The following is a 23,859-nucleotide window of genomic DNA, read 5'->3' as shown; positions in this document are numbered from 1 at the left end:
GCTCTTTTAACCACACGTGGGCTCTGCTCCTTCAAACTCACTGTTGAGGGGAGCCAAAGAAAAGCCCTCAAGGTTAATGTCGGAATAGGAGAACGGCCAACCCTGAGAACTCAGGAAGTGGTTTTGGTCCTTTTTTTTTTTTTTTTTGGCTTCTTCCAATTTCATTGAATTACCTAGAACTCGGCGTTCTTCCTCGTCCGCCCCGCCCCGTCCAACCTTCCTTCCCAATTGCATAACGGGCCACAGGCCTCAAATAAGAGCACGTCACAAATAAAAGCAGCTTTGCTAAAGTGCTTCCTGTGGCTGACAGAAATGTGACCTCTGTGTGGTGAGGTTCTGGGTGGGATGCGAACTCCAAGGTCGGCCAAGACACTGGGGTCTTTTTGGTTTCAGGGGTGCGCCCCCCCCCGCAAGGCACAGACAAGCAGGAGAATGGATTTAGAGGGTCAAGCAGCAGCAGACTCTGAAAACATCCGTTCAAGCACCTGCTGCATATTGGTTGGTGTGGGCTCTCCAACTCCCTGCTCTACTTACATCCCTAAGCAGCCCTTCCAACCTTCCTCCAGCCTCGCCACCGGTGTGTCCCCGGGAGTAAATGTGGGGCTCCCCCCCACCCCCCGCCCACCCGCAGCCCTGCGAGCAGAGAAAGTTCCTGGCCACGAGCCTTGCTCCGCCAGGAATAGAGGGAAAAATGGAACCCATTATTCTCGTTCTGAATGGCTGGGGGAAATGGCTTTTGCTTTTCAACACGAAATGTGCCTAAAAATAAGCCTGTGAATCTCAAGCAGGAGTTGAAAATAGCTCGGCAGTGAGCAGACCGTGCCGAGTGGGCTCAAGGGCAGCCTTCAATCCAAGATCTGAGAGCTGAAGTGGGGGGTGGGGGGAAGAGGGGTCAGGGGCTGGGCGTTTTCTGGAGAGAAGGGGCTGTCAAGGCACACAGGGTCACCCCTGCCACGGCCTGCTGGTGAGTGAGCACAGTGGGAAGGGGGGGCATCCAGGCGGGACTTTCCTTTCTAGCCTATTTCATGGGCAATATTGGGATTTGAACTCAGGGCCTTGGGCTTGCTAGGCTGGCACTCTTACTATTGGAGCCATGCCCTCTCCAGCCCTGCTTTTTGTTGGTTATTGGCAGCTGGAGTCAAGTGAACTCTTCTGCCTGGCATGGCCTTGAAACTTGATCCTCCAGATCTCAGCCTCCTTTATAGCTAGGATTACAGGCGTGATCCACTGCCTCCCTCTGGCTCTGTGCATGCCCCCCCCCCCCGCCACCACCCCTCAGTCCTGGAGCTTCCATTCAGGGCTTGGGTGCTGTCCCTGAGCCTCTTTGTACTCAAGGCTGGTGCTCTACCACTGGAGCCACTGCCCTACTTCTGGCTTGTTTCTGAGTAGTTTACTGAAGATGAGTGACTCTCGGACTTTCCTGCCTGGGCTGGCTTTGAACCATGATCCTCAGATCTCAGCCTCCTGACTAGCTAGGCTACCAGGTGTGAGCCACTGGCACCTGGCCCCCTCTAGCTTTTTTTTGGGGGGGGGTGTCCGGTCATGGTGCCTGAACTCTGGGCCTGGGCGCTGTCCCTCAGCTCTTCAGCTCAAGGCTAGAGCTCTACCACTTGAGCCACAGCGCCACTTTCGGCTTTTTTCTTTTTGCTTATGTGGTACTGAGGAATCGAACCCAGGGCCTCATGCTTGCGAGGCAAGAGCTCTACCACTGAGCCACCTTCCCAGCCCCCCCCCCAGCTTTTGATGGCCGTGGCGGAACAAGTTCTTGGCCATGAATTGAGCACCCATGCTTTGCCCCATGGACCTCCTAAAAATCTTGAAATGCCTAAGCGTGCTGTGTGAGGCTTCAGTGCCAGAGGTCCGGAAAGAGCTGAAAGGGCAGAGAGAGACATCCATACTCATGAGTTTGGGGTCATGGGTGTGGTGTTCAAGGGCTCTTTGAGAAATCAGGTGATCCTGGGTCAACCACTAGACCTCAGATGTTATCTGTGAGCTTGGGGCACCGCTGGGCAGCAAGGCAAGAACACACCCCAGCTTTCAGTGAAGAAAACCCAAGTCCTGAAGGGTAAACTTGCTCCAAGTATATACATCAATTGCAATCGTCATGGCAACCTCACACTACTAATAGATGCTAAGAAGAAAACTGTAGTCAGGTGCTGGTGGCTCACACTTGTAATCCTAGCTGCTCAGGAGGCTGAGGTCTGAGGATCATGGCTTGAAGCCATCCTGGACAGGAAAGTCTATGAGACTCTCATCTCCACTAAACTATCAAAAATGCTAGAAGTAAAGCTGTGGCTCAAGTGATAAGAGTGCTAGCCTTGAGCAAAAACAGCTCAGGGACAGCGCCCAGGCCCTGAGCTCAAGCCTCAGGACCAGCACACACACACACAAAACAAATTCTCAGTCTGGGAGGATGAAAGTTCTAGATCTGGTTGGTGACAGTTGCATCTGCTTAAGGTCATGCTGAACAATGCCCTTAAAAATGGCTAAAATGGAGCTGGGCACCGGTGGCTCATCCCTGTCATCCTAGCTACTCAGGAGGCTGAGATCTGAGGATCGTGGTTCAAAGCCAGACGGGGCAGGAAAGTCCATGAGACTCTTTATCTCCAATGAACCACCAGAAAACCGGAAGTGGTGCTGTGGCTCAAGGGGTAGAGCGCTTCAGCTTGAGCTGAAGAGCTGAGGGACAGCACCCAGGCCCAGAGTTCAAGCCCCATGACTGACCCCCTCCCTTCCCAAAAAAGGCTAAAATGGCCCATTTTATATTAGTGTTATGTATATTGACAACAAAACGTAACATAGACAACACACTTTAGCTCTCTTTCCTCTTCAAGAGAGTCTCACGTGATGTGTGTGTTTGGCTGTGGCATGTCCAGAGGAGCCCCGCACATCCACTCAGGCCCTTCAAAGGGCCAGGGTGATGGTATGGTAGCGCACACCTGTATTCCTGGCACTTGGGAGGCTGAGGCAGGAGGATGGCAAGTTAATGACCCCTCCAGCCTACCTATCATTGAGAGCCTGTTTCAAAGAATAAAACAATACACGGAAAGACAAAGGGGTTTATGACAAACAAGCAAAGAGCCCCGACGCCAGCCCGGAATGACTGCAGGAGTCGCGGGTTGCTTGGGAGGCTGCAGAGGCGGCAGATGAGGTCTTCAGAGCCTGTAGACACTTAGGACTGAGTGGGTACTTTGGGGGTTTTTTGTTTTAGCCTGAGCTCTGGGCCTGCGCACTGTCCCTCAGCTCTTCGGCTCAAGACTGGCGCTCTACCACTTGAGCCACAGCGCCACTTCTGACCTTTTCTGCTTATGTGGTGCTGAGGAATGGAACCCAGGGCCTCATGCATGTGAGGCCAAGCACTCTACCATTGAGCCACCTTCCCAGGCCCAAGAGAGAGAGAGACAGAGAGAGGGTACTTTGCAGGGGGGCACATGGCAGGGTTCAAACCTACTTCCCGGACTCCAGAGCCCATATCTGGTCCCCCATTTAAGCCCCATTTAAGCTCAGTTGGCAGAGTTGTGACGCTGGGTCTAAAGGGGACAACTGGCTGCTTCACGGTCAGCTGAGCTGCTCACACACCCACGCCTTAAAGCCCATCCTCTGCTCACCCCACCACCCCATGACTGCATCCCGACTTTCTGGACCCCAAAGCTTCTGAGACACAAGGATGCCCCAAACCCCACCTCGGAACCAGTACTGAAAGACCAAGAGGCAAGTCAGGAAAAGGTTACTTCCCTAGAAACTGTAAGGAAAAGAACATGGAATTTACCCCACCTGGTGTTTACTAAGCACTGCCAAGAGGCAGACATTAGTGCATGCTGCCACCTGCAGTGGGTACTTTGTTCAGCCCTGTTCAGGGGGGCCAGCACAGGTGCTCCCCACCCCCCACCCCCAGAGACTGGAGCTGCGTCTTATCCATTCATTACGATACAGGAGGAGCGGAGGAGGAGCACAGGCAGGTAGTTCTGCCGTGCCTGGCTCCACTCAAGTGCCCCACAGACTAGGAAGTGTAGGGGAGAGGGCGGGGACGCTGCAAGAACCGTCCCTTACGGTTGGAAAGGCTTTTGTAGGTGGACGATGAACTGGCAAGATCACCTCGCAGGCCCGTCATTTCCACAGACACAGAAGCCGAGGGCTAATTAGCAAGTGCCAAGGATGAATACACCCTCCCAGCCATGGCTGTCAACTAGAAGGCCCAAGCTTGGACACGGCTCTAAGACCCATCTGGATCTATTCCTAGAGGCAGCCCAGGGCATGGAGGAAGGGCAGGCTGAGGAGGCTTCCTTGCTCTATTCTGGGCCACAGCCTTGACTTGCTGGTGGATTTGGGCGGGTCACTTCCTGTTGTTCAGGCCAGTTTCCGCCTGTGGGGGAAGCCAGGCTGCCTGTAAGGTCCAATAGGGGAGAGTCGCAGACCACAGCCGGAGACCACATACACTTGACACTCTCAGGGCTCTGCAATCGCCCCTTAACATTCATTTCAGCTACAGACGAACGTGACTTTACGTAAGGAGGCCGTATCCATGAGCAACTTTCTTAGATATTTGTCAAAATATATTCGCCGTTTGAATTCAAGAACACTGAATGTCCTTCTAGCAAGAGAGGGTAACTAAAAATGGCTTGCGGCTGAGGAACTTCCTCTCCATGGTTTTAAAAGGGAGAAGTAAAAGCAAAGGGGGGTGGGGGGGAGCCCTTTCTCATTTCCCCTGACAGTGACGAGGCCCTGAACCCTCTAGGAACCCCCTGCTCAGGTCCTGTGGCTTGGCACTGTTTTCCTCGGGTCTAAATGTTGTAACAGATTGTGCCACAGAAACACCGCCCCTACCCAAATGGGGGACAGGGGAGTTCCCGCTAGGTCCCTGCCACCCTTTTTTTTTGTTTTTTGTCTCTCGTGGGGCCTGAACTCAGGGTCTGGGTGCTGTCCCTCAGTTCTTCAGCTCAAGGCGAGCGCTCTACCACTTGAGCCACAGCGCCACTTCTGGCTTTTTCTGCTTATGTGGTCCTGAGGAATCAAACCCAGGGCCTCATGCATGCGAGGCAAGCGCTCTACCACTGAGCCACCTTCCCAACAGCCCCCCCCACCCCCGCCAGCCATTTATGTCTCCCTTGTCTCCCTTGTTCGTTCTAGATCCAAATCAAGCACAAGGACCCAAATAGTATTTGGTACGTGATTAGATCTTACCAGTAACCAGTCCAAGCCTCTGGTGCCCACCCAATCACAGAGCCCAACGTAACATACCAGCCAAACCACTTACCAGATTCCTTGCCGAGTCGGCCAGTGCAGCTGGGGGCCTCTGCCCTTTTATGATTTCTCCATAATCAACAACATCAAAGTTACTCTTCCAAACCATTACCTGCCAAGGTACAGAGAATAAGGGGAGAAAAATAGCCTTTGAAAAAGTGGTACAAAACTGGCAGAGCATCAGTGGCTCACACCTATAATCCTCAGCTACTCAGGAAGCTGAGATCTGAGAATCACGATTCAACGTTAGTCGAGCAGGCAAGTTCATGAGGCTCTTATGCTCAATGAGCTACCAAAAGCCTAGAAGCGGAGCTGTGGCTCAAATGATAGAGCACTAGCTTTGAGCAAAAAAAACTTGCCATGAGCTGAAGAGCTGAGGGACAGCGCCCAGGCCCAGAGCTCAGGCCCCACAACTGACAAAATATAAAAAATAAAATAAAAATAATAATGGGTTTAGCCTGGGAATGTGGCTCAGTGGTAGAGTGCTTGCCTAGCATGCACAAAGCCCTGGGTTTGATTCTTCAGTACCACATAAACAGATAAAAGCTGGAAGTGGTGCTGTGGCTCAAGTGGTAGAGTTCTAGCCTTGAGCAAAAAGAAGCTCAGGGACAGTGCCCAGGTCCTGAGTTCAAGCCCCAGGACTGGCAAAAAAAAATGGGTTTAATTATGACATTTTCATATAAGTGTACAATGTACTTTGGGTGTATTTCACAAACACACCACCTGATCACATTCCCCTCTCTTGCCTGTTCCCCCTGCCCCAACAAAAAGAGTCCCTCTTGCCGGGTACCAGTAGCTCATGCCTGTAATCCTAGCTACTCATGAGCCTGAGATCTGAGGATCATGGTTTGAAGCCAGCCAAGGCAGGAAAGTCTGTGAGACTCCTATCTCCAATAAACTACTCAGAGAAAGTGGGGAGTGGTGCTGTGGCTCAAGCGTTAGAGAGCTAGCCTTAAGTACAAAGAGGCTCTCGGACAGCGCAAAGGCCCTGAGATCAAGCCCCAGGACAGCGGGGTGGGCTGAGGGGGAAGGATTCCCCTTTATGTTCACGTTTCTTGTTTTTGCTGTTTGTTAAAAAGATTCCAATGACTTATTTCATTGGCTGAGGCCCTGGCTGCAGCACCAGGATGGCATGCCCCTGTGAACACCTCTAGCCTCAGTACTTCCTTATCCAGCTCTGTCTGGGGTGGCACAGATAGCGGTTATTTGCACCAAGTCAGTACATGGTCCCTGTCAACGGGGGAGGTGGTGGACACCAGACCAGACGGGCTGGGTTAAGGTCCTGGCTCCGCCCCTCACTGTGAGGCCCTGGCCAAGGAACTCAGCCCCATTGCCACTGAGCCCGCTTTTGTGCAAAAAGGGTCCCAAGTCCTACTTCACAAGGGGCTGGGAGGGTCCCAGGACCCAGCGTGGCCGACCTGGTATCCTAAGGCTAGTTAGTATGCTGAGCCATAAACACCGACTCGAGTCGCTTAGGAAGGACAGTAGCTCGAGTCTCCTCCCCAAGAGCTGCTGGGGAGCAAGAGCGCCCCCTGCTGGAGGCTTGAGGCCATGGCCAGCGGGGGAACTTGCAGGACCCCTTCCAGGACGGCTGCCTTAGGCCATCAACAGGAGTTGTGGAGTGTGGCCAAGCAATCGTGGGAGGCCACAGCAACCCAGAAACCTACTACTCCACGTGCCCTGGCCACCATCCCTGAGACTGCACAGCTGAGCGCCCTCCCCGACCCCCCCAGCAACCAGAAGCACTGTTCGGTGCCAAGCACCCCAGAAAAAACAGCCACCTAGGGGGGCTCTCATTTGTCACTTTACAAAAGAGCACATTGGCATACACGTACACTGTGCAGAACGAAGGCTGAATAAATTCCTAACCACAGAGTGGCTGGCATGCATGTGAAGGAGCAATGCCCAAAGTCACTCCAGAATGCTCTGGAAGCAAACTAACATAGGCAGCCAGGAGGGCAGGGGCATAGCTCAAGGGGCAAAGCACCTGCCTAGCAAGTGCAAGGCCCCAAGTTCAAATCCCAGTACCATAACAAATAAATAAACAAGTTGGGCGCCAGTGGCTCACGCCTATCATCCTAGCTACTCAGGAGGTTGAGATCTGAGGATTGTGGTCTGAAGCCAGCTTGGGCAGGAACCTCCCTGAGACTCTTATCTTCAATGAGCCACCAGAAAACCGGAAGTGGTGCTGTGGCTCAAGTGGTAGAGCACTCGCCTTGAGCTGAAGAGCTGAGGGACAGCGCCCAGGCCCAGAGTTCAAGCCCTATGGCCAACAACAACAAAAAAAGAAAATGCTGGCCTTCTGACCGGTTCCCCCGAGGGCTGGGGAGCAATGGAGCTGCAGGCAGGTGCTGATCTTAGCAGGAAAGGCTCCGAGACACTGCTACCAGGCTGCGGGAGACCTGCTCTGGGTAGCAAAGATACTCCTACCCCGAACTCCAACGGAGTCACAGAAAGCCAGTACCGCCTGCCCCACCCCCAGGCAACCTCTAGTCTTCTACTGGGTCCTCAGCAGCATCAGCTCAGATTCCTTGAGGTTTTTTTTTTCCTTACCTGTTCATCAGAGCCTCCAGAAGCAAAATACTCCCCTGTTCTTGAAAAGGCAACCGTGGTGGCAGGTCCCTAGCAGAAGATACAAAAGTGAACGGGTAGGTTAGTCTACTGCCGAATGGCTCATTCAGAAAGGGGGAGCAGGAGCTGAGGCGCCGGTGGCTCACGCCTGTCATGCTAGGAACTCAGGAGGCGGAGATCTGAGGATCGAGGTTCAAAGCCAGTCTGAGCAGGAAAAGTCCATGAGACTCTTAGCTCCAATAAACCACCAGAAAACCAGAAGTGGTGCTATGGTTCAAGTGGTAGAGCGCTCGTCTTGAGCTCAACAGCTCAGTGACTGGCACCTAGACAGAATTCAGGCCCCACAACTGACAAACAAGAACTAGAATGTTGCTGGGCACTGGGGGCTCACGCCTGTCATCATACTCAGGAGCATGAGATCTGAGGATAGTGGTTCAAAGCCAGCCTAGGCAGGAAAGTCCAATCATCTCTCCAATTAAGCACACAGAAAAAGCTGGAAGTGGAGGTTTGGCTCAAGTGGCAGAGCACTACTCTAGAGCAAAAGAGCTCAGGGACAGTACTTAGGTTCATAGTTCAAGCCCCAGGACTGGCCCACACAATGTGGAATGTCAGAGATGCATACCAACTTTGCCAAGACCGCAGCCCTGACAGCAGAACTCACCCTTTGACTCAGGACCAACACTTCCCTACTGCTGGCCAGAGACGTGGCGGACCTCAGAAGCCAATGGTTCACGGGACAAGGCACAATATGGGGTAGAGGTGGCAGGAAGGTGCTGGGCAGTGGACCAATGTGACAGAGTCCTGTGACATACATGCCATTTTCCTTGTAATCAGGCCTTGGGGGGAGGGGGGGGGTAAAATGCGCCTATCTGAGCCGGGCACCAGTGGCTCATGTCTATCATCCTAGCTACTCAGAAGGCTGAGATCTGAGGATCAAGGTTCCAGCCCAGGCAGGAAAGTCCATGAGACTCTTATCTCCAATGAACCACCAGAAAACCAGAAGTGGAGCTGTGGCTCAAGTGGTAGAGCGCTCGCCATGAAATGAAGAGTTCAGGGACAGCGCTCAAGCTCCACAACCTACCCCTCTGCAGGGGCTCAGGACAGCATGACCATCCGAAGAGGAATGCTAGGGCCAGTAAGCATGTCCCGACTGGGAAGGGAAAGCCATTTCTTCCCCAGAGGAAATGAAACCCATTCCAGAAAAATGCCCCAAGCAAGAACTGGCCACCCCTCCACGCCTGTACCCCTCTTTTCCTCCCCGTCAAAATTTCATTATAAGCAGTAGCCGGCATTCCCCAGGACAGATCAAAGAGCAGGACAGGGCGAGGCAAGGGTTCAGAAGCCCCCAAGACGGGTTCCAGCAAGAGAGCCGGACCTGGAGCCAAGGGGAGCCCTGGGAAGCTCCTGTACAGAATGCCAGAAAGGACCCGGTCTTGGCTTGAGCCAGAAAAGGGACGTGGAGGCAGCTCCTGCCGGCTCTGGAGCAGGGCAGGCGGAGAGGCCTCGCCTGGGACAGGAAGGCACATGCCCGCCCAGGCTTCTGGAATCCAGCTATGCTCAGAACAGGATGACAAAGAAGACACAGTCAACACCACTTCGCCTGCAACTAATCCACTTCATCGGAGGCCAATTCGTGCGGTTAGTCTTCATGAATCGGGGAACAGAGCCGTGGGCCTATGCCTGCCTGCCTGCCAGCTGCCGCCCTTCGACGGAGGGGGAGCCCCAGGCTTGGGCACGCCCCATCCTAGCAGCCCCAGGAATCTTAAGCTGCCATTAACTAGGATAAAGTGGATCCACTTTTACTGGTGGAGAAGAATGCCGACTAAACATCAGTGAGAGTCAGATACCAGGTGCGGGACACCATGCGCCACGTGACTTCCCTTGGCGTAACACTAACACTTGGGCCAGGGCGTGGGGCAGACACCCTTGCAGGTGGACAATAAAGGCTGGACAGATGGAGGAGGTGGAATCTCAGGTAACTTTTACTCGATTCCTGGAAATCTGTGTCATGCTCAGACCTTAAGTTTTTTTTTTTCTTTTTCTGGTGGTCCTGGGACTTGAACCCAAGGCCTACGTACTGTCTTTGAGCTTTAACTGCTCCAGGCTAGTGCTCTACCACTTAAGCCACAGTTCCACTTTTGGCTTATTTTTTTTTTTTTGAGTTTATTGGAGTTTATTGAGACTCTTCTCATGGACTTGCCTGTCCTGACTGGCTTTGAACCATGATCCTAAGATCTCAGCCTCCTGAGTAGCTAGGATTTTCAGACATGAGACACTGGTGTCCAGCTATCCTATAGCTTTTTAAATGAGTATATGGCATTACATTAAGACAAAAGCAAAACAAGCCAGGAGCTGGTGACTCACGCCTGTAATCCTAGCTACTCAGGAGGCTGAGATCTGAGGATCGCAGTTCAAATCCAGCCCAGGCAGGAAAGTCCAAAAGACTCATCTCCAATTAGCCACCAAAAAACCAGAAGTGGCACGCGCTGTGGCTCAAGTGATAGAGCCCTTGCTTTAAGCTGAATGAGAGTGCCCAGACCCAGAGTTCAAGTCCTACGACTGACGAAGGAAAGAGAGAGAGAGAGAGAGAGAGAGGGAGGGAGAGAGAGAGAGAGAGAGAAGGGAGGAAGGAAGGAAGGAAGGAAGGAAAGAAGGAGAGAAGGAAGGAAGGAGAGAGAGAAGGAAGGAAGGAAGGAAGGAAGGAAGGAGAGAGAGAAGGAAGGAAAGAAGGCAGGCAGGCAGGCAAAACAACAAAATGATTTTAACCTTGAGGAAAAATAGAATAGGAACAAAGAGAAGGGAAGGAAACCAGTACATAAGAGTTTCAAAAAAGATGGCCCTTTGCCTGTCTGTCTTTACAGAGTAAACTAAGGCATCAAACCCCACCCCAGCAGCCTAGAGCACTCAGAGGGCAGCAGTAAAGAGCAGTCTCATCGGCTCGGATCACCAGTGTCCTTGTTACCCTCTGTTTGTACAAGTACTTGCGATGATGTTTGCCCAAGGATGAAATCACCCCATGACAAATTTCTTAGAGCATGTCAGCTTTGCTAAGCACCGCATGACTCTACAGATTGGACTCTCCAATGGTGACGCCTTTGAAGACCCAGATAAGTGAGGCCCTTGTCCACCTGCTCTTCTCTCCTATGCTCCTGCCCACCAGACGGAGGCACATGGGCTTCGCAAAGGTCTTCTCTTTCTCCGGGCTCTTTATGTAGTGTCCGCCTCAAGTGAGCTCTTAAGTTGGTGATTTTTTTTTTTTGTTGTTGTTCTTTAAGTACCTTCATTTAAGGCTATAAATCATCTCTGATTATGACTTCAGATCCAAGAAGTTTCTACGATGCCATGGTAATACATCAGGTCTCCGCTCCGGGCAAGGATGTTGCTGAATGCCTAACCTCTGACAACAGTGACTACAACAGCCACCCTGGCACAAGCCCAGCGAGGTGACCTCACCCGCCAACTCCTAACAGCTGGATGCCAGCAGCTCACACCTGTAATCCTAGCTACTTAAAGAAGCTGAGACCTGGAGGATCATGATTCAAAGCCAGACTGGCCAGACAAACTCTTGAGACTTTTGTCTCCAATTAACTATCAAAATGCCATATGGGTGGGGACGGGAGGGAAAAACTGGGAAAAGAGCAAGGGAAGGGGAGACATGGTTCAAAGAGAATTGTAAGCTGGGTGCCGGTGGCTCACGCCTGTCATCCTAGCTACTCAGGAGGCTGAGATCTGAGGAGTGAGGTTCAAAGCCAGCCCAAGCAGGCAAGTCCCTGAGACTCTTATCTCCAATAAACCACCAGAAAACCGGAAGTGGTGCTGTGGCTCAAGTGGTAAAGCACTTGCCTTGAGCTGAAGAGCTGAGGGACAGCGCCCAGGCCCAGAGTTCAGGCCCCATGATCGACAAAAAAAAAAAAAAAAGCTTTATGTTGATTTACACACACACCCTGCCAACAAACAGGATGTCACACATACGCCCCTGAGTCAGAGATAAAAGCTTAGTGACTATCAGACCATGGGAACTGTACTCAGACTGCTTCCTCTTCAAGCCCTAGCGGAGCTCCTGCAGTTAATTGGAGCCCAGCAGGGCCATTGCAATCCAGTGAACACAGAATGGCAGTGCGGGCTGCCCCGGGACAGCGCCTGGGCTGCCCCAGCAGCCTAGGACACTTGCTCCTAGCTCTTGACTCTGTGTGAGTGGCAGGAGACAGGGGGGAAAAATGAGTTCTTCTCTCTCTTGTCATCCCTTACCCTTTTCCAAGAAGAGCTCAACCATGTAGACTAACTCTCACTCTGCTGGACATCAGAATAACCCTCCAAAATGAAATGATAGAATAAGAACTCAGGGGAGAGGAGGACAATGGAGGAGAGGCCGGGAACTAGTGACTCACATCTATATGATCCCAGCTACTCTCAGGAGGCAGAGATCTGAGGATCACTGGTTCAAAGTCAGGTTGGGGCAGGAAAGTCCATGAAACTCTTGTCTCTAAAGAACCACTCAGAAAACCGGAAGTGGCGCTGTGGCTCAAGGGCTAGAGTGCACACCTTGAGCTGAAGAGCTGAGGGACAGCGCCCAGGCCCAGAGTTCAAACCCCACAACACCCCCCCCAAAAAAAAAGCTCAGGGATAGTGCCCAGGCCCTGAATTCAAGCCTCAGGACTGGCACAAGAAAAAAAGAAAAAGGCAGAGCCTACCCACAGTCACCCAACACACCAAGAACCACATTTTCCAGCCTCCTGACTCATGGCACCCTGCCTGCCCGCAGCTCTGCTGACCTCTTCATGGAGTTTCCTACTGCCTAGGCGTTGAGCCTCAGGCATAGGTACTTGGGGTGAGATGATTCCAAGAAGCCATTTCCTGTTCTTCATACACCCCAAACCTTTAGCTGTCCCTCAGTCTAGTCCTCACCTGTCCTGGTTTAACAAGGAGAGGCTCCTGGTTCCCATTTCATTCCTTTGTCATTGCTTTGTCTTTCCGTGCTGAGTAATGCACCAGAACACGAGGAATGGTATTTTACAACCCACAGAGAAGGGTCCTTGGGCTAAGAGGGGCATCAGCTGTTTAAAGGGCCCTCATGAATGAAAAGAAAAAAACAAACACATACACAAAAGGACCCTCACAAAGGGAGGGAGAGTCCTGGGTGATCGCTCGACATGCACCTGCTAGCAGATTTCTCAGAAGTGCTTTTGTTCTGTTCAGGGGAGGCAGAAGAGGTAGCAGCAGCATTCACAAGGTCTGAACTGCCCTCCTGGTTCTAAGTCCAAAATTGGCTATGTGTCAATCTAACTCATCAGTCTGAAGAACTAACAGAAGTAGCCCTCAGGTGGCCGCCACAGTCACCCCAGCCCAGCGTGGCTACACTTTGCAGCTGGATGTGCTGGTCCGGAGAGAACACCCTTGAGATGCTCCAGATTCCAAGGAAGCAGAAGAAAAGGTCCCACCCCCACCCCACAGGCCTGGCCAACCAGCTCTCGGTTCCCTAACTCAGAAGGCCACAGGACCCCAAATCATACATAGCTCACAGAGGCTGCTGGCTCAGGACACACGAATACTCCCAGGGCCGCCCTCAGCTCTTGGCGGCCTGACCTGCTCTTCGTGAGGTCTGTCTCCAGGTCACAGGTGGAGAAAGAGACAAACTGAAATCTCTGGGCTCCATTCCCCCTGCCCTACTTGAGCGTGGTGATTCTATCCCAACGGGACACGGGCCTGATGACCCTGGGAATAACCAGTAGACCAAAGGATGCTTGGGCCTCTGGAGGAAGGATTAATTCCATGAGAGAAAATTTGCTAACTATGCTCAGACCCCTCCCAACTTGACTTCCTTATTCCTCTCAGCCAGATCAGCCAAGGTCACCAGCCAAGGTCATGGGAAGACCTCCATCCTCGCTCCCCCCCCCCCGCCCCCTGGAGGTCATATCTCTGCACCTCCCTCTAATGCCCAGGCTGTAGAGGGCAATGGCAGGTAAAAGGGAAAACGCCTGTCAGCCTAGCTACTCAGGAGGCTGAGATCTGAGGATCATGGTTCGAAGCCAGCCTGGGCAGGAAAGTCTGTGAGATGTTTATCTCCAACTACCTACTAAAAGGCTGGACATGGTACTGTGGCTCAAAGTGGTAGAGCAAGGAACAGCCTTGAGCACAAGAGCTAGGGGCTGGTGCTCAGGCCCTGAGTTCAAGCCCTAGGACTACAAACAAACAAAAACCCATCAGTTGGAGCTCAGCGATCACACTGGCATGGAGGCCGTGCCTGGCTCTGTGCCACTCAGCACGGGGCAGTGCCGCTCACCTGATGCCCGTGGAGCGTGTAGAGGAGCCGGCCCTCCATCAGGTCCAGGATCTTCAGGGTTGAGTCATTGGAGGCTGTGATCAGGTAGTTTCCCGATGGGTGGAAAGAGAGGGAGTTCACGGCTGCGCTGTGCACTGGAAGGGGGGACAATGGCAGATCAGGATTGCTCAGAAGAGGTATGGGGAGCCCCGGGTGGATACCCCAGCAGAGCAGCACCACCAAGGGTTGGGAGAAGACTGGTCAGCAGAAGGCAGGCAGAGGGAGACGAGGGGATGAGGCCACAGATGTGCAAGCCAGGGGAAATCGGGGGATTTCTTCACCCTCTCCCACCATGCTGAGCAGTCAAGCTGGAGGGGCAATTACCCCAACACTGCCGAGACGTGTCATTTACGTTGGCATTTTAGGAAAACTAGACGCTCAATGGTAGCACTGGCCTTCAGGAAAGGAGGCGTGAGGAACAGGGTGGCTAAAGGCCAAGATGCTCTCAGAGCCAGTCAGGCCTGGGTTCCCACCCCAACCTCCTCACTGGCTCACCTTAGGAGACCTTCAACAAAACCCTTGACTGGGGCTGGGAAGGTGGCTCAGCGGAAGAGCACGCTCCGCATGCAGGAGGCCCTAGGTTTGATTCCTCAGCACCACAGAAACAGAAAAGGCCAAAGTGGCGCGGTGGCTCAAGTGGTAGAGCGCTACCCTTGAACTGAAGAGCTCAGGGACAGCGCCCAGGCCTAGAGTTCAAGTCCCACGACCGACAAAAACAAAAACAAAACCCTTGACTGCAGTGAGCCTGTTTCTCTACCATTTAGGGGTGCTGTGTGCATGCTACCAAGTTAAACTCACAAAGTGAGCCCTAAAACTCAGTACCAGCATGGGACGTCCCTCTCCCTTCCCCCCTGGAGCTGTCCCATGCAACCCGAAATCTTTTCATTGTTTTGTTTTTAATTTTATTTTATTGTCAGGATTGAAATCCTAGTTGTTACTGTTGGTCGTGGGGCTTGATCTCTGGTCTGGGCATGGTCCCTGATCTCTTTGCTCAAGGTTAGCATTTTACCACTTTAAGCCACAGCCCCAATTCCGGTTTTCTGGTGATTCATTGGAGATAAAGAATATCTCAGACTTTTTCTTCCCCGGGCTGGCTTTGAACTGGGATCCACAGATCTTGGCCTCCTGAGTAGCTAGGATTACAGGGTTGGGCACCGGTGCCTGGCTGCAACTCTAAGTCTTGTTACAAACCCATTAAACCCATCTCCCCCCCCCCCCCCGCCAATTCCTGGCCATCTATTCTGGTGTTCCTCATTTTCCAAGACATGGCCATCATCCCAGTTTTGTGGGTTCTCCTGGCCTGAAGCCTTTTCAACCCCTTGGGTCTAAGTGCCTCTCTTGCCCCCCTGTCCCCTGACCGTCTGTTCTTCTCCCGAGGGAGGAGGCGCTTCCTGTGACCTCCCTCCTGGCTCGCCCTTCATTAGTCCTTGCAAAGCACCCCAGCCTCCCACCAAGTCACTCTCCCACGGTTCAGTGAAGCAATCACATTCATGCCTGCGTCACCCACAGAAGCGTGAGCTCCATCAGGCAGGGGCTTGGCACCGACAAGAGTGGGATTCAGAAAGTAGTTGGGGAGGGCTGGGAAGGTGGCTCAGTGGTAGAGCGCTTGCTTTGCATGCCTGAGGCCCTGGGTTCGATTCCTCAGTGCCACACACACAGAAAAAGCTAGAAGTGAGTGCTGTGGCTCAAGTGGTAGAGCGCTGGCCTTAAGCTCAAGAGCTGAGGGACAGTGCCCAGGCCCAGAGTTCAAGCCCCACCACTGACAAAAAAAAAAGAAAAAGAAAGTAGCTGGGGAGCACGTGCTGCTGCTGGGTATCCACAATCTCCCGTGGGCTCCACAGCCTTTCCTCAGGGCCAGAGGCCTGTTGTGTGCATGGAATGGGGAGACCCCTGCAATCCACAGGGAATAGCGCTGTACCACCGCCAATGTGTGAACCTGCCCATCGCAGCCTCTTAGCGCTGCTGGAGCAGAAGATCCCAGGGCCTTTGTATCCACTGGCACAGGCCTGGTGAGGGAAACCAGTCTGGCTAAGGGTAACCGTGACTTCTGCCAAGCTGGCACTACCACGGAATGTTAAGGGCAGGCCCCAAGCCTTCCACCTAGCAGTGAGATGCTAGACCAAGCACTGGGGGACCAGTAAACATACCCACCAGAAAACAGTGCTCAACAGAGCCCTACAGGGGTGCACGGAGCCCCACCGACGCCAACCCCGCTGGGTTGCAGACAAGTGTGGAGATGTGTTCCCAAGGACACTCAGCAGAGCCAGCCAAAACCTGACGTTAACACGGTATTTATATCTGCACAACCAGCTCCGATGCCAGCAGCTTCAGAAGGCAGCCGGGAGACGCTGCGAGGGTCTCCGGCTCCTGGAGGAGGCAGAATGTGGGGACCCCACAGCCCGCACTGAGGTGACAGCCAACCCCCTCCACTCACCAGTAAGACCAGGCTAACAGAGGAACATCCAAGGAGCTGGGGGTCGGGAGGGAGGGCTCTAGGAGCCCCAGGATTTCCCCAGCACCACCAGGGAGTCAGTGTGCGGACACCACACTGGCCTCGCAGCTGGGCAGGCCCACACATGGAGGAACTTTCCCTCAGAAGGGCCACAGAAACCCTACTTGATGGGCTGGGAATGTGGGTTGGTGGTAGAGTGCTTGCCTAGCATGCATGAAGCCCTGGGTTTGATTCCTCAGTACCTCATACACAGAAAAAGCCAGAAGTGGCGCTGTGGCTCAAGTGGTAGAGTTGCTAGCCTTGAGCAAATGAAGCTCAGAGGCAGTGCCCAGCCCTGAGTTTAAGCTGCACGACTAGCATTATATTTTGGTTTTTTGTTTGTTTTTTTTTGGTCATGCGGCTTGAACTCTGGGCCCGGGCGCTGTCCCTCAGTCTTCAGCTCAAGGCTAGCGCTCTGCCACTTGAGCCACAGCACCACTTCTGCCTTTTCTGTTTATGTCGTGCAGAGGAATCGAACCCAGGGCCTCATACATGCAAGGCAAGCACTCTACCACTGAGTCACCTTCCCCGCCCCGTATTCCACTATATTTTAATGTTCCTGGCAGTACCGGGGTTTGAACCCAGAGCCTAGTGCTGACCAGGCAAGCATTCTACCACTTGAACCGCACCTCCAGCCCCTCCATAAATGCCAAGATTATCTCTGGGACTTGTTACTCCTAGCTTGCCACACTTTGCCACTGGCTCTCTTTGCCCCCCGGCTTTCCTCCCTGTCTCTGTAGAGATGTAGGGAGGGACTGATTGGGGAGAAGAGGGTCCGGGTCTTTTTTTTTTTTTTTTGCCAGTCTTGAGGCTTGAACTCAGGGTCTGGGCACTGTCCCTGAGCTTCTTTTGCTCAAGGCTAGCACTCTACCACTGGAGCCACAGCGCCACTTCCGGCTTTTTTCTGTTTCTGTGGTACTGAGGAATGGAACCTAGGGGCTTCATGGGTGCTAGGCAAGCACTCTACCACTAAGCCACATTCCCAGCCAGGGGGTCCTGGTTTTAAGAACCATCACTGCAGGGCTGGGAAGGTGGCTCAGTGGTAGAGCACTTGCCTTGCATGCTCGAGGCCCTGGGTTCAATTCCTTAGTACCACATAAGCAAAAAGAAAAAAGCCCGAAGTGGTGCTATGGCTCAAGTGGTAGAGCGCTCGCCTTGAGCTGAAGAGCTGAGGGACAGCGCCCAGGCCCAGAGTTCAGACCCCCAAAACTGGACCCAAAAAAAGAAACCATCACTGCATAGTACTCCCACAGGGGTTCCACCGCCCATGGGTGGGGAGGGGAGGGGACTAGCCTGTCTTTGTGTTTGTTTTGGTTTTTGTCAGTCATGGGGCTTGAACTCTGGGCCTGGGTGCTATCCCTGAACTCTTCAGCTCAAGGCTAGCACTCTACCACTTGAGCCACAGCTCCACTTCTGGTTTTCTGATTGATTTATTGGAGAGAAGAGTCTCAGGGACTTTCCTGCCCGGGCTGGTTTTCAACTGTGACCTTCAGATCTCAGCCTCCTGAGTAGCTAGGATGGCAGGCATGAGCCACCAGCGCCCGGCTTAGCCTCCTATCTTAATATCCTGAACAATCCACTTTCCATCGGATGCAGACCTTGCTGAAAACCCAGAGCTTCCATTTCCAAATCAAGCTTCTAGAAAAGACTAAGCCAAGCCTGCAGGACAGCCAGCTGAGAGGAGACTGCCACTCCCAGAAGCCTGGGGAAAAGGCCGCTCAAGGTATAACAGTACAGGCAACTCCCATGTGAGAATGATGGGTGGAAGAACAGACTCAGAGGCCCTGAGCTGAAGATCCAGATTCTTGGCCTCCCAGCAGCCTGACTGGGCAAGCCTCGTATACCATGCTGGTGATGTGGGTAGGAGCCCTGCTTGCTGGCCACCGGGCCCGTCACTGGATCACGGACCCGTGAGAGCCTGTAAGCCACAAAGCATTCTGGGTTCTGGGATGGAGGCTGCTGCTCAGAAGTTTGAACAGTCTTCACGTGGGCTCAGAGCATATGGAGCCTAACCCACCTCTGTGGGTTAGGAAATCACGAGGATTCTCTACACAAGAAGCCAGAGCCAAGAAACAGCCTGCTTGGGAAGACCCACTGCTCAGCCTTAGACAAACAAATGGTACCAGCCATGCCTCCGCTGGCATGGAAGCGGGGAGGCGAGGACACGCACCACCCTATCATCAACCCAATTCTCACATTAGAGCCCAAGGGCACTAGAAAGCAGATGGGAAACAAGTGCCCGGTGCCTGTCCAAATCACCGCCCGAGCCCTTCCTGCTCGGAACCCATCCACTGTCACTGATCGATGCGCCTGATCCCCACACGGGACCAGGACCAGGGCAGAGCGGCCTGTAAGCCTGAAGGAAGAGACAGGCCACGCCTCTCCAAGTGGAGAGGGTCTCCCAGGCTATTCTGTTCTGCAGCCTCTTCAGAGCATGGGGTGACCCAGGGCGGAGGTCCCTATGTGGGAAAGACCTGCTTCTGGTGGCTGGGCCCTGCCACCTGGTGGTGGTTATCAGGAACTACAAGTCTGGACCACCCTGCCCCCCCCCCCCCCCCGCCGGTTAACAGGTACCTTGTTCCCACTTTGTGCCAGCTGCTCTCTGTTCTTGACAAGAACCAACTCCAGACACCCCCTCCCCCCCCCCCCCCTGCTCCCCCCCCGCCATCACCATCCTAGGAGTGACCTGCCAACGCCACATTCAACAGAGCCTGTCTTCTGCTCCATGCTGGATTTTTCTCCCCAGCCTTGGAAAGTCGGCCCCCAGGCTCCTCCCTGCTTAAGGCCCATGGTAATGACCCAAACACCTGGCACATGCACAGTGCGCCCGTGGCCCTTTCGACACTCACGTTGGTAATGCTGCAGCAGCCGGTGGGTCCTGACGTCCCACAGTTTCACTGTGCTGTCCATGCCCGCGGCCGCGATGCACGTCCCGCTCGGGTGGAAATCCACGTACGTGACGAAGCTGGAAAGACAGGCTGTCATCAGTTTAGGAGGTCAGCCCCAGCTCAGGAGGGACACACATCCCCCCTACCCCAGTCCCCACCTATACACACATACCATGGGTCCCTGAGCCCAGAGCACCCCCTTTCTGCCATGTTGCTTTGCCAGGTGGGCGAGGGAGAGCAAGAAGCTGGTGAAAATAGTGGGCAGTAGCTAGCTAAGGTGGACTTACTATTCATTTTAAAACAACAACAACAACAACAAAAACAGGTGGAAAAGTCGGTCTTCAGACCTACAAGTCAGAGGGCTGCTCTGGGTTCCAGAGCTGCTGGCCCCATCTACCTCCAGACAGGCCAAGTGCCCTCCATGTGCTCACAGGAGATACTCCCAGGAGGGACCTTGGCCTGCGGGTCGCAGCCTAGATAAGGAGGGCAGAGCCTGGCATCCACTTAGGAACCCAGGAAAACGCCTTCCCTTTCTTGTTGAGTTCAACTGCTCATAGACAGACACCCGCAGCGCTAAGAACTACAAAGCGACGAGGTGCAGGGCATTAGATGGCTTGACGCTGAGCGTTCCTGTTATCTGTGGATACAGATGAGGGACGAACTCTCCATCCACAGAGCTAACGCGCAGCAGGAGGCGTGGCTGCCACCCCCACAGTTCCAGCCCCGAAGGCTCCTGGGACTCCTCACACCGGTGCTGGTCACCTGTGGAAGGAGGGGCGCCTGGGAGACTCACCCGCCATGCTCACAGTACGAGTAGACACATTCCCGGCTCGTCTTGTCCCACAGCTTGACCGTCTTGTCATCACTAGCGGACACGATGAGCCGCCCATCAGGAGAGAACCTGAGCCGATGGTCACACTGCCGATTAGCCGACTCCCCCTCGTCCCCCACACCCCTTTTCCTCAACCACCTTCCCTTGGCAGGCCCAGTGCCAGCCTGTCTCACAAGCTGGGGTTCGACCCCTGGCTCTGATGCCCTGAGTGCGCAGGCGGCTTTCCTGTCTATGAGACAGGAAGGCAGCAATGATCACCCTACGGTAAGCATGGACTAGCACAATGTACCCCAAACCCCAGCAGGCACACAGCAAGTGGCAATACCTAGCCAGTACCACCAGATGGCAGTATCAGCCTGAGGCCCTCCATCTACACCTGTGTCCTCCATCTACACAGGAAGAGGCCAAGCTTAAGAGCAGAGGGGTGTGGCTGTCACCCCCAGCCCTGGGAGGCACGGAGATCCTGGGGACCCACCACTCAAAGCCTGCTGTGGGCCTATCACACCATTCGGAAGCCTCAAGACATCTCAGGACTAAGGAGCTATGTAGGCAACAATGAGCCTGACCTGCATCTCCAAAGAAGACAGCTCGATAGCCCCCCCCCCATCCTCTGGCTCCCCAGGACATCGGCACCCCCCTCCTCTGGAGCAACGAGAATGGACACAAAGGAGCTCTGTTGAAGGAGCTGGAATCGCTGAAGTAGGCTTATCTGTGCAGGCAATTTTGGGACCTTGAAAAGTCCTTTGGGTTCCCACCACATACACACATACACACACACCACAATTGCTGCTGACATTTTACAGATAAGGAAACCAAGGATTGGCAAGATTAGAGGCCAGCTAAGGGACAGCCTCAGGTCACCTGTCCACTACAGGTCCTTCCAGGGTCTCCAGACAGGGCAGCGCTCACCTGGCACAGCGGACCCAGTTGATGTGCTGGCTCAGCGAGAAGAGGAACCTCTGGCGATGAGTGGACCACACCTTCACTGTCTTGTCGTCGGACGCTGTCACCAGGGACTGGCCATCACCGCAGAAGTGGACGCTCCTCACTGTGGCTGTGTGTGCACGGAACACGGTGGACTCGCCCTTGCTACAAGGATGGAAACTCGTGATGGTGACCAGACACCCAGAGACTCATCAAAGCTCTCCCCACCCTTGCGAGCCCCTCCCAATGTCAGTCCAGGCCTAAACCCCTGAATGTCCCCAGGGAAGCCAAAGCACCTCCCACAGAGCCATGCACCAGGAAGCAACTGGAGCCAGCCAGAATCCCTGTCCCAGGCAGAGAGGAGGGCCCCCACTGAAACCCCGGCCTCTGAAGGCACCTCCTTAGTGGTAGGGCTCATACCCTCGATCTCGCTGCAAACAGCTCTGGCCCCAAGGTCCTAGACAATGATCAAGACCCTCAAAGTCTTTTATTTTGCCAGTCCTAAGGCGCTGTTCCTTCGCTACTTTTGCTCAAGGCTACCGCTCCACCACTTTGAACCATAGCACCATACTGGGTTTCTGGTGGTTCACTGGAGTCAAGAGACTCACAAATTTTCCTGCCTGGGCTGGCTTTGAACCATGATCCTTCGATCTCAGCCTCCTCAGTAGCTAGGATTTCAGGGGTGAGCCAGCATTTGGCTCCCCTGAAGTCTTTTTTTTTTTTGTCAGTTGTGGAGCATGAACTCTGGGCCTGGGTGCTGTCCCTGCGCTCTTCAGCACAAGGTGAACACTCTACCACTTGAGCCACAGCGCCACTTTCTGTTTTCTGGTGGTAAATTGGAGATAAGAGTCTCACAGATGTTCCTGCCCAGGCTGGCTTTTTTTTTTTTTTTGCCAGTCATAGAGCTTGAACTCAGGGCCAGGGCACTGTCCCTGAGCTTCTTTTGCTCAAGGTTAGCGCTCTACCACTTGAGCCATAGCGCTACTTCTGGCTTTTTCTGTGTATGTGGTACTGAGGAATGGAACCCAGGGCTTCACACATGCTGGGCAAGCGCTCTACCACTGAGCCACCTTCCCAGCCCCCAGGCTGGCTGTGAAGGCCGACCTTCAGATCTCAGCCTCCTGAGTAGCTGCAATGACAGGCGGGAGCCACGGGCGCCCGGCTCCCTTGGAAGTCTTTAACTCACACGTTGGGTACCCAGATGCGGACCGTCTTGTCCCGGGAACCTGAGGCAAGCAAGTGTCCGGAGGGGGAGAAGTTTACACAGGTGACGGTGTCCTTGTGGCCGGTGAAGCGATAGGCTCGGGACTGGGGCTTCATGTGCCAGACCATAAGGCACGAGTCCATGGAACTGCTGGCTGAGGAAAGTGGGAGCTGCCATGACTCTTGGCTCTGGGGTCCCCGATCTCGGTAGAACTCTGGGGACAGCTTCACTAGGCTTCCACAGGGCGGGTCACAGGCAGCCCACTTCCGGTGACACCCCCCCCCAAGTCCGACACCCAGGAAAACACACTCATGGGGTGGGGGGGTGACAACTGACAGCAGGAGAACACAATTCTCTTGTGTTCCCCCAACACCCTGAGCCAGCCTGACCCAGAGGGCCTTGTACCACTAAAAAAAAACTAAAGTAAAAATGGCCCAGTCGTCTGTCAGCAGCTGGAGAGCACCCAACGCAGAGCAAAAAGCGACTTTGCTCCCCTCGCTGTCTACAGCCGATTCCAGATGTGGTCTGCCTCTGGCTGACCACAGAGTAAAGGGGTGAGACTGAACTAGGGGAACCAGAAAGCCGAGTATGAGCCTTCCCATGGTCAATAAAGGGGTGCCCCTCCCCCAGCCACAGCCAAAGGATGTGGGGGGAGGGGGGAGGGTCCTGGGTCTTCCCAGCATCCTGCTCGCTCGCTCGGTGCCACATTCACTGTGGGCAAGGGAATCTATGCGGCCACTGGACCGCCCACACCACACCACACCTTTCCCTTACTGTTCAAGGCTGCGTGACCTTCCCAGCATCCCTGATCTCCATACTTTTTTTGGTATACAAAATGATGCCCATGAAAGCCAGTGCCCCGAGAGCTGGCAGGTGGAAACAAGATGAGATCTAGACAAAGCACCAGGCCCTGCTCCCCAACACCACACCTCCCAGGGAGAGAAACTATCTTCTCAGCTCCTAGCCAAGGGCCTGGGCCAAGACGCCTTCTCTTACCCAGCTGCTTCGTGTTGAGACTGAAGTCCACGCAGGTGACAGCATCGCGGTGGCCTTTAAAATGTCTCTCCAGGGAGGGGTCCTCCTGCAGGAGAGCCAAGGTCAAATGGGAGAGGACAGGGCTTTCCTAGGGTCAAGACTCTTCCTCCAACAACCAGGAGAGGTTAAAAAACCATTCAAGGTATACTAGAGGTGGTAACATACATGCCTGTAAGCCCAGCAGTCAGATCCCATGCAGCGTTACATGGCAAGACTCAGTTTCAGAAAAAAGGAAGTTTCATGTAAGCTGGGGCCATCTGTCATCCTCGCGACTCAGGAGGCTGAGATCTGAGGATCGCTATTTGAATCCAGTTCAGGCAGAAAAATCCCCATGAGACTCTTATCTCGTATTAA

General features: G+C 53.8%; 1 protein-coding gene across 2 annotated transcripts in view; it reads right to left on the bottom strand.

The window, feature by feature from the left end:
- Poc1a (POC1 centriolar protein A) overlaps window positions 1-23,614 on the bottom strand; it is a 41,460-nt gene extending 17,846 nt beyond the window's left edge. The window contains exons 1-8 of one of the 2 annotated variants that reach the window (XM_013028082.1): window positions 23,467-23,614; window positions 22,453-22,624; window positions 21,252-21,431; window positions 20,304-20,411; window positions 19,472-19,587; window positions 14,093-14,226; window positions 7,795-7,863; window positions 5,255-5,353 (exon numbers count right to left, since the gene is read on the bottom strand). In XM_013028082.1, the coding sequence (XP_012883536.1) occupies window positions 5,255-5,353; window positions 7,795-7,863; window positions 14,093-14,226; window positions 19,472-19,587; window positions 20,304-20,411; window positions 21,252-21,431; window positions 22,453-22,613 (867 nt within the window). In that variant the 5' untranslated portion in view covers window positions 22,614-22,624; window positions 23,467-23,614. The remainder of the gene's footprint in view (window positions 1-5,254; window positions 5,354-7,794; window positions 7,864-14,092; window positions 14,227-19,471; window positions 19,588-20,303; window positions 20,412-21,251; window positions 21,432-22,452; window positions 22,625-23,466) is intronic. The other variant, XM_013028084.1, reaches the window with a different exon arrangement.
- Window positions 23,615-23,859: the final 245 nt, after the last annotated feature.

Source organism: Dipodomys ordii, unplaced genomic scaffold (assembly GCF_000151885.1).
Source record: "Dipodomys ordii isolate 6190 unplaced genomic scaffold, Dord_2.0 Scaffold107, whole genome shotgun sequence".
NCBI lineage: Eukaryota > Metazoa > Chordata > Mammalia > Rodentia > Heteromyidae > Dipodomys > Dipodomys ordii.
The sequence above is the reverse complement of the archived record's forward strand: the minus strand, read 5'-3'. Positions and strand labels throughout refer to the sequence as shown.